General features: G+C 44.4%; 1 protein-coding gene across 4 annotated transcripts in view; it reads right to left on the bottom strand.

Moving 5' to 3' along the window:
- EYA3 (EYA transcriptional coactivator and phosphatase 3) overlaps positions 1-12,366 on the bottom strand; it is a 62,929-nt gene that overhangs the window by 31,303 nt on the left and 19,260 nt on the right. For all 4 annotated transcript variants that reach the window (XM_071576841.1, XM_071576842.1, XM_071576840.1 and 1 more), the window contains 3 exons: positions 8,738-8,830; positions 2,915-2,958; positions 503-582 (listed from right to left, as the gene is read on the bottom strand). In XM_071576841.1, coding sequence (XP_071432942.1) covers positions 503-582; positions 2,915-2,958; positions 8,738-8,776 — 163 coding nt within the window. In that variant the 5' untranslated portion in view covers positions 8,777-8,830. The remainder of the gene's footprint in view (positions 1-502; positions 583-2,914; positions 2,959-8,737; positions 8,831-12,366) is intronic.

Raw genomic sequence — 12,366 nt, 5'->3', positions numbered from 1 at the left:
TCCACACAGGAATCTGACTTTTCTGATAACCTCCAGCCTTCTTTTTCCAGAAGAAAGGACACATTCTACTTGCACTTCCTATGCAATCTTTTTATTTCCTAAGGGCTTTCTGCACATTCAATACAGTTCAGAGTCTAAGATGGAGTGTATGGCATTTGCTACAAAAGACCCAAGCAGCAGCATAGAGATAATGATTTATAAAAGATTTTTCACAATAGGTATTATTATTGATCAAATCAACCCTCAAGAAAAATTATGCCTAAGGCAGGTAAGACACAGCAGCAAGCTGAGGGACAGTGACACAAAAATATTAGTTAAAAACAGCTATTTGCTTACCATCAGGTGTTGACACTTCATAAACACTACAGCAAACATTCTCTTTACTACTGATAGTGAGGGTAGGTGAAGTATTACAAATAAACAAAACTTGTGTTTGATGAAACAAGCTACCAGTGGAAAAAAAGAGGAAAGACAGTGGGAGTAAAACTCCAGAAATACTCACTCTCACTGGACATAGGAAGGTTTGAACCAAGGCTTGAAGATTCAGGTTTCTGATCACTGACTTCTGTGTTGCTCACATGACTGCCAGGACAAACAAAGGCTCAGCATTAGCATTAAGAACTCTTAAATTAACACCCTTGGGCATCATAAGCCCTGGGTTCCACCTTTCTGACCAAGGCAAACTGACTCTTCACAGAATTCAGCCCTGTGCTCTCAGGTATTTCCCACAGAGATCCCGAGAGAGAGATCAGCAGCTGGAATTAGACATTAAACTAAATGGGGTTTGCATGGCCAGGATTTGGTAGTGGGGAGGACTGAAGGGGTAGCTTCTGTGAGGGACTGCCAGAAGTTTCCCCCATGCCCAAAGCACCAAAGCCAGCTGGCTCAAGGGCAGACCCGCTGCCAATGGAGCCCCTCAGCGACAGTGACAGTGACAGCAGCTCTGGGGTGAGAGGCGTTAACAAGGGGGAAAATACCTGCACTGCAGCTGAGGAGAGGAGCAGGTATGAGAGAAACAGCCCTGCAAAGACCCAGATCCGTGGGGAAGGAGGGGAGGAGGAGCTCCAGGTGCCAGAGCAGAGATCCACCTGCAGCCCACAGGAAGAAGCAGCCCAGGAGAGCACAGAGCTCCCAGGGCACTGCTGGCTGGTATCATACACCCCTTGGCTCCTCCAGCCCCACAGCCTGCAGGAGCCAGGAAACTGCTGCCATGGGTGGGATGGGTGGCTCTGCTGCCACAGGCTCCTGTGCCCACGGGCACTGCCTCACTGTTGGGTTTGACTCTGAATTCCAGTGTTGAAGCGTCTTTGTACTTACATATTTGCAGGTTACTGGATTATTTTGGATTTGTCCTACACTGTTTCAGTTCCATGTCATGTTGCTTTGTTCATATATAAAGTAGGAAGTACAGGTAATTTCTGAATGAAATTGCTTTTTCCTTTATGATTGCCTTCCTGGCTTTAGTTTTATTATTGCTAGTTCTGCAACACAGCTTTTCATGAGGCTTTGAGGCATCTGTGTGTTGTTGTGATGTTTTCAGACTGCAGTTTTTCAAGAGCCAAGGTAACTGCTTATTGTTGTTGAGAGGGGGTTTCTGCTTGTAGCCCAAGGTGTGCAGCACACACCGTGATCACTGCCTGCCTCCATAGCCTGAGACTGCTCAGCACCCCAGCAAAAATAACTGCACAGGTTTTGTGTTGGATGAGCAAATTAAACTCTCAGGGAGAGCCTAAGGGTGCCTGAGCTGAGACCTGTGCAGGGAGCATGGGGCCATATGAGAAATAAACCCAAATCTTACACACCTTCCCCCCAGCCCCTCCCTGCTTCCCAGGCTCAACTAAACCCCTGATTTTCCCTCCCTCCTCCACCTCCAGCACCACAGGGAGATGGAAGAAACAGGTACAAAAAATTCTTTTAAACTAATGCATTGGTCAAACTTTAAATCATGTATAGTTTAATCAAAGCAGAACCAGAATATTTAATAAAGTTAGAAAAGCAATTTTATCCCTCCCCTCCCTTCTATTTTTAAATATTATACAAGGATGTTTACACTCAAATCTTGAGCTCCTGGCACCGACAGGGAAGCCACAATCACAGTGACACACAGGAGAAGGGACAGCATCCAAGCCAGCAGGTTCAGACCTTCCCGTGCTGCCCTTTGGCCCTTTGTACACAACACAGGGGAAAAACCACTCCTAGGATGAGATTCCTCTGACCTCAGACTGGCCAGAAAGGCAGTTTGTGTGAGGAGCTCAAACTCCTAACTTTTGGAATATACCACGCCCATTCCTGCAGAAATGGTGGTGTTTTCTCCTCACTCCTGTTGGCATGGCAGAGACTCCAAAACGGAATCTTTCTTCACTGTTTTTGCTGCTACTCAGAGGAACAGAATAAATCCTAATATAGCTGTTCTCATTATAATTAATAATAATAATTCATTCCTAAATACAATACCCATCAGAAAGCACCTACTGAGGCTAAAAATAGTATCACACAACAGCTTTAAACAGGAGCGACTACCACTTCAAGAGGGTTTCATTTCTCAAAGCAGTTATCCACATAATTTTACTGAGAATCATGGCACAGATATTATTAAAATACACTGAGTCTCACCAAAACAATGGCATGCTATATGCAGCACATGTCAGTCTCAGCATATTCTGTGAAAAACAGGCTTGATGATGCCATTAAGACTCTTTATAGCCACCTTTATAAAAGCTTAATACCAAAGGGCCAGTTAATTATTTTTTATTGGGAACTTAATCTCAAAATTATATCAAATACAAAAGCAACTGTATTTGCCCTAGCTCCATGAAAAACAAAACAATAGGCAAGCTTCTAAAATGGAAGCTTTATAACCATAAAAGAATATTAAGAACTGTTCCACACTAAAATTGAATTCAAAGTCCCATACCTCAGGCTCTGTTCTCTGGATTCCTGCATCTTGGCTTTTTTCACCTGCAAAGACAAAAACATTTAGAGCCACAACTCCTGGAGCTGTTCTTGAGGGAAACTCTGCACAAGATCTCCATCGGCCACCGCTGCCAGTCTGGGCAAAGGCACAGCCTTGCACTGCACTGCAGAGTTCAGGCTAACCAGGGCAACCAGTGCACTCTCCATCTCAGAACAAGCCTCTCCCTAATCAGAAAACAAGACATCTGTTTTATAGCAGAACTGCCATGTTAGTTATGTAACAGGTGATGGGATATATAGCCACAAACAGCTGGTAAGGACAGTTTTGTGGAAATTGAATAAAATAGTAATAAATTTAAAGCAAATCTTATTCTGTACAGATTCAGAACTAGAGCCATAAACTTTTGATTTTAATACATATTTTAATATCACATGAACACAGGAACATGACTATTTTTTCTGTAATATATTAGGAGTTTGAATTCTAACTAGAACCAATACAGCACTTATTCTGGTATTGTAGGTGCCCAGCTGGATCCTGTTCCTGCACAGGGTATTCCAGCACAGGCAGCACTGCTTTGAGCACAGATTCAATGTTGTGCATTGCAGGCTATGAACACTACTGTGAAACCCTGAGCAGGATGCCAGGGTGAGTGCCTGTGGCGTGGAGTCCTGGCATACACAGGCTTTTCTTTTCCCACCTTCTCCCTCCAGCAGGAAGTTTCACAGCCCTCCATGTTTCTGGAGCAGGTTTAGATGCCACACTTGCTACATTAGCACCACCCCCGTCCCCGCAGGGCACTCAAGCCCATCTTCTGTGAAAGGGGTCTGGGAAGCTCCCTGCTGGGTACCAGATTGCAGGAACTGCACCTCCTGGCTTGGGTACTGCAGTCAAACAATAAACCCCTCACCCTGTCACTCACATTTGTCTTTCTCAGGTGAATATAAATAAAAGGCAAGGAAAATGCAATTTGACCATGAGACGTCAAAATGTGCTTAAAAAAGAAAGTAATAAAATACAAGTGAATTCCTATTGGTCAAGTGGACCTGGGAGGCAAAGGGGCAAAAAAGGCTCGAGGCAACAAGCAGAAAGGATGGGAAGGAGAAAGCTGAAAGGACAATCTTCTTTGCCTGAAGAAGTTACCAGTATTCCAGAGCTCAGTCTGCTCAGTCTACTTTCATCTCTGTACTGGTCTTTAAGCATCCAGCACTCACAGCAGTACATCACAAACTTTGTTAGCACTTGTCACACTACAGAGAAGGCAGAGGAATGACAAGACTATTGCAGTACAATGACATCACACAAGGAGCTGTATCAGCCCTCCCCACCCAAAGACAATGTTAACTACAACACTATGGGAAAGCAGATACATGTTCCCTCAGTTCTCTCAGGCACCAAGTTATCAGGCTGCCCATCTATGGTGCCCCTCAACTCCTTTGGGCATCCTTCTGTCCTGCAGCAGGTGCTTCAGCCCCTCCCTGGACCCCTGTCACCTGCTTCTGAGCAGGGACCTCAGCCCCCAAAACAACTGAGAGCTCAGGGTGCCAAACTGCCCACAGGGTTCTTTAGGAAAGGAGACAGAAAAAAAATCACCTCAGAAAAAGTAGAAGCAAACTGCTTCAGACCAAATTAACTTAAGAGCTGGCAGCTTGAATTTTAGATTTTACAGGAGGAATGCTGCTGCTTCTCGCCAGGACTTGAGCTCAAAGCCCCACTCTGCTGCTCTGCCCATTTTGGTCCCTGGACTGGAACTTCTCTCTGGATAAGTATCTACAGCACAAGGCCAACATACCTTGGTCTCCCACGATGGAAGATCTTCTCCCTCTGCCAAACCTTGCCCTTGGTGTTGTACAGAAAGTGGTATCTTAAACTGTTCTGTGGCAGGGCATAGAACTGGATTATGTTTACAGTCCCTTCCACCCCAATTCACTCCATGATATAACTCTCCTTTAAGTCAATTGTTAAAGTCACTTAAAAAATCCATAAATATCTGGACAAGTTTTCATCCTCTCTTTAAATGGCCTTGGAACATGTGACAGCTACTGCGAGTGTGCAGCAGAAGTGAAGCCAAACAGCAATTTTGGACTCCAGTTTATCATGTCCCTGCCCCTGCTGCTCAGCCTTGGCTTGACCCAATCTCAGCAGGTTTTTAGAAGAAATTGTCCCTAACCTCTTAATGCTGTGCATCACATTTACAAAATCTTGACCCTTTAGTGAGCTGTAAACTCAGTGTCTACTCATCACTAGTCACTACAATTTACACTATAAAGTGAAGTGGGAGAGAACAGTTTCAAACAGTCTCTCATGGCGTTGGAAAGCACATTCACTGTTTCCTGCCACGTCTCTTCAAGCATCTTTAATGCAGGAACAGGGTGGTTTAGGAACCAGAATGTAAGGCTGATGTCTGGGGCACAAGGAGGGAGTGCTGTCATGGCCTGCTGCACTCCCAGCTGGGTCCTGAAAGATCCAAATCCAACTCCAATCTCTGCCCAGACACCTGTCCATCCTTCTCCTGCATGAGCCTTAAAAAAGTGTGCAAACCTCTTCAAACGCCATCTTTCGACACACACTCCCCTATGAAAACCTTTTGAAAAATGCTGAAGGGTTTTTTGTTCTCTCTCAAGTGACAAGATCACAGTTTGAAGACTTTTCATAAAATCACAGAGTGGTTTGGTTTGGAAGGGACCTTAAAGCACATCTCATTCCACCCCCTGCCATGGGCAGGGACACCTTCCACCAGCCCAGGTTGCTCCAAGCCCTGTCCAACCTGGCCTTGGACACTCCCAGAGATGGGGCAGCCACAGCTTCTCTGGGCAACCTGTGCCAGGGCCTGCCCACCCTCTGAGTAAAGAATTTCCTCTTAATATCTAATCTAAACCTACTCTCTTTCAGTTTTAAGCCATTCCCCCTGGCCCTGGACCTACATGCCCTTGCAAACAATTCCTCACCAGATATCTTGGGGGCTCCCTTCAAGTACTGAAAGGATGCAGGAGAAGTGAATTCACTCTTTTTTTAAAAAAAGGGGGTGGGGAAAGATAAAAAGAAATTAAGGAAATTAAAAGAAGAAAATTATGGGGTCTACCTCTGGGATTCATATTTCAGCTTTAGCAACTGCAGATGTTCTCTCTAAGCTGTTCTGCTGCACTACAATGAATGTCTCCTAAGTTTCATCTTTGCTCCTACTTTCATTTTCCTAATTCCCACCAGCTTGTGGCTTACAGTGATTTCTGTTATAAAAAAAAAGACAGAAAGAAAAAAAACCCAAGTGACATATTCTAGCTAATCTCAGTTCCCAAATCACAAACTTCTGTCACTGAAAATCCAAATAATTCTTTGTGCTGGAAAGCTCTGTTCCTGCCTCTGATCTTCCAGCACTGGAGTTCAGTTGTACTTCCCAAGCCATAAACAAAGTTTTCCTCCTGACATCACAAGAACAGGTGCTCTACAACTGCACCCAGCTCAGACTGACATCCACAGATAAGTTCCAAGCCCGAGCAGACCCAGGGTCACTCCTCCCTCCCAGCTCAGCCCAAGAACAGTGGTGACCCGCTGGAGCAGCCGCAGCCGGACCCAGGCGTGCCCCAGGGAGGAGCAGGGGCTGCACGTGGCAGGGACAGGGAATAGGAAGGCAACCTCTTGCCAGCTGGGTTTCTCTGGAGCTCCTTCCTGGTGCTGTGCCCCCTGGACCCTGGCTTGCCCCTGCTGTCTGAAGGGAGTGAGTAGTCATTCCAAACACAGAGTGACCCACTGGGTCTGCATGAGAGTCACACAAGTTCACTGTTCCTTATAAAAAAATTTTGCCATTTGCTAGCATTAAGAATTAAGTAAGTATTATAAAAATCAACTACATCTGCCCACAATGAATTCAACACATGAGAGATTACAGGATCACTTCTAAAAACTAATCCAGATTAGTTCCCTTTGTTCCCTTATTTCCTCCCTCACCTGATTCTGTTTTCCAGCCTTGTGGCATGCACAGAACTGGTTTCCATTCTAATTCAGATTGAAGGGGGAAGAAACACTCAAAAACTTGGGACCAAACACAGGCCTGTACAACATGCCAGGCAGCAGTACAGGGCTGAATGATCAGTCTAACACTGAGTTAGAAAAAACACATTTTGGAACCAATTATTACCATCAGTCCCCACACAACACAGGAAAATGACTCAATTTTTTTAGCTAATTTTTTAAAAGTAATATACACTAAACTTGGATGACTTCTCTACAGCCTCCTTTATGGCTTCAGTTATCAACAGTTTGACGTAAACATAATTTTCTGAAGTAACTTACTGATCTTGAACCTGCAATCAAGAAAAACAAATCATTTGGGAAAGAAAAGTGTACAATCAGCACTGGACTACTCAGCCAACAGGATTTTGCAAAACTGACTTCAGTTTTCTATTTTTTTTACATTAGGAAAATTCATTTGTTTCAGGAATGGTCTCACTATAAAAAATGAAGTAAAAAAAATTCTTTTCATTTCCTCCTGGAAGAACGTGCCACTATACCCAAAATACTACCTCACTTATTCAGAGTGGTCCATCTAGTCTCATATTCTCTCACAGAATGCCTGACTGGCATCAGGTATTTAAAAGAAATTAGCAAGAAAACCTTCAGCTGGAAATTACAGCACCATCTGCTGAGAGGATGTTCCCATGTATTGAAATTTAGCTGTACCCTACCTCTCATGCCCTGAAGAATAAAGAGAGTTCTCATTATATGAGGATGCAAATAGAAATATTTCCCTTTTTAAAAACAGACAATTCATTTTTAAATGTTACAAAGAACTGGAGTTCAAACTATATGGTTGTGCTGCTTAGTTTCACATTTTGTGCATATTACTCAGGCCCATCATCTGCAGGTTGTGGTGGGTAAGGCTCTGAGCAATTGTAAATTTACACTTCCATTTCATTTGACTTTGGTCTTAAGCCATAAAATTGCATAAATGCCAGTACGATGTATTTTCTAACTAGTTTAACTGAAGAACACAAAACTCTCAAAAAAGCATCAAAATCTTTTCAATGAGAACACCCCAAAAGTGTCCTCAGTACATTATTCTGGTTTTGTGTGCAGTTAACAAGGTCTAGAAAATCACAATAAGCTTCACTCTCAAGGTAACTTGGCAATTTATTATTGCGTTTCCATCAGGTTTAATTTGGAAACAGAGCATTAATACAAACATTTCTACTTAATTCCTATCCTATTATGTTTTAGACACACTAATTTAATTCATTTTATACTGTATTGATAATTGCTCTACCCAAGACTTCTGTATTGTGATAATACCAGTTATTGATAATGCAAACTACTGCAAATACTTCACAAATAAGTAGCAATTTTAACATTCAGACATGCTGCCCTACTCCAACACACTGTTAAATTAAGCATTAATAAAATGCTTTCTACCTGTGGAAACAATGGACCACAGGATCTTTTCAAGATCTCAAGCACAAGAAGAATTAAAAACTATATACCCTGTAATAACCAGTATGCTGATCCTGTCCCCAAAACAGTGAATTTTATTTTCTCTATAACAGGCTTGAAATAGTCTGGTTTTCTGAGCATAACAAGTGATTATTTTGCATGGAAACTTTATAGGGCTCAAGCATACATAACTATTCCTTTATTACTATTGCCTGGACAGTTATAGTAAATTAAATGTACAGCACATTTTACTAACAGAAAAATGCTCTTTCTCCTCTGGATAAACGTACTAATAATAACCCTTCTTTTCCAATACTGATTAAAATAACTGTACATCAATTTGTGAGATCACCAATCTGTTTTATAGTCTCATTTTTAGCCTTTTTTAAATGTACTTACTGGTTGCTCAGGTAAGTCTTGTGGCTCTTCCATGGGCATTACTGTTTTAGTGCCGCAGCAACTCACACGTGTGTTCCTCGGAGTCTTCAGGGCCTGTCAAAGAAAGGTGTTCATAAGCTTTATGTACTTTTGGGGGGCTTATCATGTAGGCTATCAGAGAATATTAACTTATATACTCCTCCCACAAAACTCATGCTGCCATCTCCTAAACAAAAGACAAAATTCATACATGGAAAGATTTCATAAACAAGGGATTTAGTTTTAAGCTTCGAAGGTCCAGATTTTTCATGCACATGGCACATTTCTGCATCATTTACGTGGCCCGCACCGACCGCAGGGGCCAACATACCCATCAGACACGTGCACCATGATTTTAGACACTGTAAATGATCAAGTCTGGTCTACTAGGTCAGTAAACAGCATGATTCAATCTAACCTGTTTTAATTTAGAACATTTATATAACAATCAAAAAAATCAGGACAAGACTGTACACCTAAATGCATTTACACACAGTGCTGTTCCTTGACAAATTCACAAAGCCAGTTCATTTATTTCAACTGCATCTTCCAAAAAGAGATGTTTGATGAAATTTTATAAACTAACTTTTGTTTTGGAAGCACTTAGCTTATACACTGCACCAAAGAGATGCTACCTCCCAGGGGTTTAAAATTATGAAATTTTGAAGATTATTTTCACAATCTGATTAATTTTTGCAATTTGTTAGGCAAAAAAAAAGGCCCATGTCCTCCCAGGTTCCCCCTCTACCCACCCAACATGCATGAGCCATGTGACTTGTATGTTTTGTCCTTTCCCCTTCTCACTTTGGAGCCTTTTTATTAAACCCCTCCCCAAGCTGTTCAGAGCAGCCCTGCCAAGCTGCACCAACAGCAAGAGGTGCCTCCTGTGCCCCCCAGCAGCGCTGGCTCTGCCACACACAGGGCACGTTCCTGCACACGCAGCACACCCGCAGATCAGAAAGCACCAGAAATGCTCAAAACCAATTAGTGGGTTGGAAGGAATGAAATCCAGTGACTTTCTGTGCTGAGGTACAACCTACTCCTTCCTTTGCAGCCCCAAAGGTCTGGCTGTAAACCTCAGTGGAAATGTGAAAGGCTGTTTACTCGCTGCTCCTTCCTCTAGGACTTCGTTTTCTCATCCTGTCTGGAGCACCCAGGCTCCCTTCAAATCATGGAATTGTCCCCACATAAAGTGACTGAACTAGTTTACAGAAACAACTTTCCAGCGTTCTGAAAACCACAGCCCTGACCCCTCCCGCCCTCTGCCAGACCTACTTACCCTGCCCGCACGTGCAGCCCGCCCGGGCACAGCCCCACGTGCCGGCCACAGGGATGCTCGGCAGCCTCCAACAATTCCGTATTAACAACCAAAACACAAAGGGTTTCTCCCTCATTTGAGGACATTGAGGTGTATCATATTATGCCAGGGTAAAATTTCACAGGAGTTTGAGGACTTTGCAAGGCTGCCACTCCCCATCAAAGCCATTTACCCTCATTTCCTGAACTGCAAGTCAACTGAATTCAGAATTAGTCTCTCCCGTAACTCAGGTTCTTTGGAATGACCCTATTCACAACACACAGGGAAGTCTACAATACAACACACAGGAAAGTCTACTGCTACCTTTACAGTTCTTTCTCCATCAGTTTTAATCAGCTTTACTTTAAATATAAATCTTATTTCCTTTATACTTTTTGGTATAAATAAAAGAGAGTAAGAAGAAAATCAGAACTGAACAGAAACTGTAGCACTCACAGACTATAAATACAATAGCCAAGAGCAAGATTTGAAATTGATACCAAGAGGTCCTGACCTGTTCATCACTTGTGTTATTTGATGCTGTTTTGTTGTGTAATTTCTCAGGAAAATCCCAAATTAAGCTCTTCAGTATGGAAAAATATTTCACATCCCACTGATCCATGCTGCAGTAATTTCCCATTCCATGCTTTGCTAAAAAACTGTGAGTAGTTCTTTAATTTTGATCTTGAGAAGGTTTTAAATAACTACAAAGACAAAAAGATTCCCAGAGTCCCATGGGAATATGTTACACTTGTGAACAGAACTCTCTTCTCAGATAAGGTGGGCACCTTGTAGCACCTGGAAGCAGACGAGCAGTAAGCACCTGCCTTGATGGCAAGTGACAACTTGGCCTCTGGTGCCTTCTCACAGGGACATCTGGTACTCGAGGGGTGCCCCAGGCTGCAGTTACATAGTACAAGGAGCAGTGTGGGCGAGTGGGTGACAGGAGGCACTTCAGTGAGGGGCGAGGGCAGCCCCCTCCCACCCCAGGGCACCAGCAGCTGCTGCAGGCAGAGCTCCTGCCCTCACCACCCCCAGCCCACCCCTGCCTGCCTCACACCCCAACAGCAGTCTGGATCTGGAATCTGACCCTCTGCTAAGGGAAAAGGAAGAAAAAGAAAAGGAAAACCAGAGGGCCCCAAGCACAAGCTCTTTGCTAAGCTGCTGTCAGAGCAAGCAGTTCTGGTCTGCCAGGGGAGCCAGCAGGATGGGCTCAGGCAGAGCACACAAGCAGAGCATCAGGATGTCCCTTTTCAGCCACAGTCATAGTAAACGAACCCATAATTTTACCACCTAGCTGATGTTGCACTTTGATGACGCAGAGACATCAGTTGCAGTGATTCACGTGCAGCTCCACAACCTTTCCCCCTGCACCACCCACCCACCCACGCGGCCTCCCGTGGCCAGGCATGGAAAGCCCTCGGACCATGGGCATGGCCAGAACCTCTGCCTGCCATCACCTCTGTGCACGGAGCCCCTCTGCCCACCTGCCCGCCCGGCCAGGGAAGCTGAGCAAAGCTGCTGACAGCTCCAGCACCGAGGCCATGGGCAGGAGGGTCCCGGGGGCAGTGCTCCAGCCTGGCTCATGCCCCCAGCAGCCCCTCTAACACAGCCAGTGCCCCGCCGCCCCCCAGTCAGCCCCAGCCCCTGGGCAGGCACTGCCCCAGGGCCCCGAGCCTCCCTCATCCAGCAGCAGAGGCTCTGCATGGCCCAGGGCTTGGGTCTGCCAAAAAACAAACCCAGCACTCCACACCTGCTCAGCCTGAGCTGCCTCAGAGGGGCAGGCTGAGACAGCAGCTCACCAGCAACAAAGAGGATTCTTAAAAACTGAAAATAAACAACACTGATTTTTAGGAGGGTTTGTTTTGTTGTCTTTTTTTTTTTTCAGGTGGACACATCAAATCTCGAAATTACATTTTTAACTTGTATAAAACCCAAGGTAACTGCACTTCAGGTAAGCTTATCACAGAACATTTTTAAGCTCTAAGTGACCAAAATAGCAGAGGTATCGAAGCAGATCTTTGATCTGTTCAGTTCTGCAGAGTCCAAACTGCTGCAGTCACAGTCACGGGGTCCCAGCGCTGCTGCCCCCGAGGGACGGTGCCCGATGAGCTCCGAGGAGAGGGAAGCAGAGACAGAGCTCTGGGGGCAGCCAGGGCTTGGTCACGTTTTCCATCTACGTATCTATTCCTATTTCTGTGTGAAGGAGGTCTCAAAGGCAGACTCAGGTGGTGAGAATGCTTCTGTGGGCCATTGAACTTGTGAATGACAAAATGAGCATGAAATGGAACCAAGTGTGCAAGAAGCCATCAAA

Source organism: Pithys albifrons, chromosome 24 (genome assembly GCF_047495875.1).
Source record: "Pithys albifrons albifrons isolate INPA30051 chromosome 24, PitAlb_v1, whole genome shotgun sequence".
NCBI classification, from domain to species: domain Eukaryota; kingdom Metazoa; phylum Chordata; class Aves; order Passeriformes; family Thamnophilidae; genus Pithys; species Pithys albifrons.
Note: the sequence above shows the minus strand (reverse complement) of the source record. Positions and strands in the feature narration are given on the sequence as shown.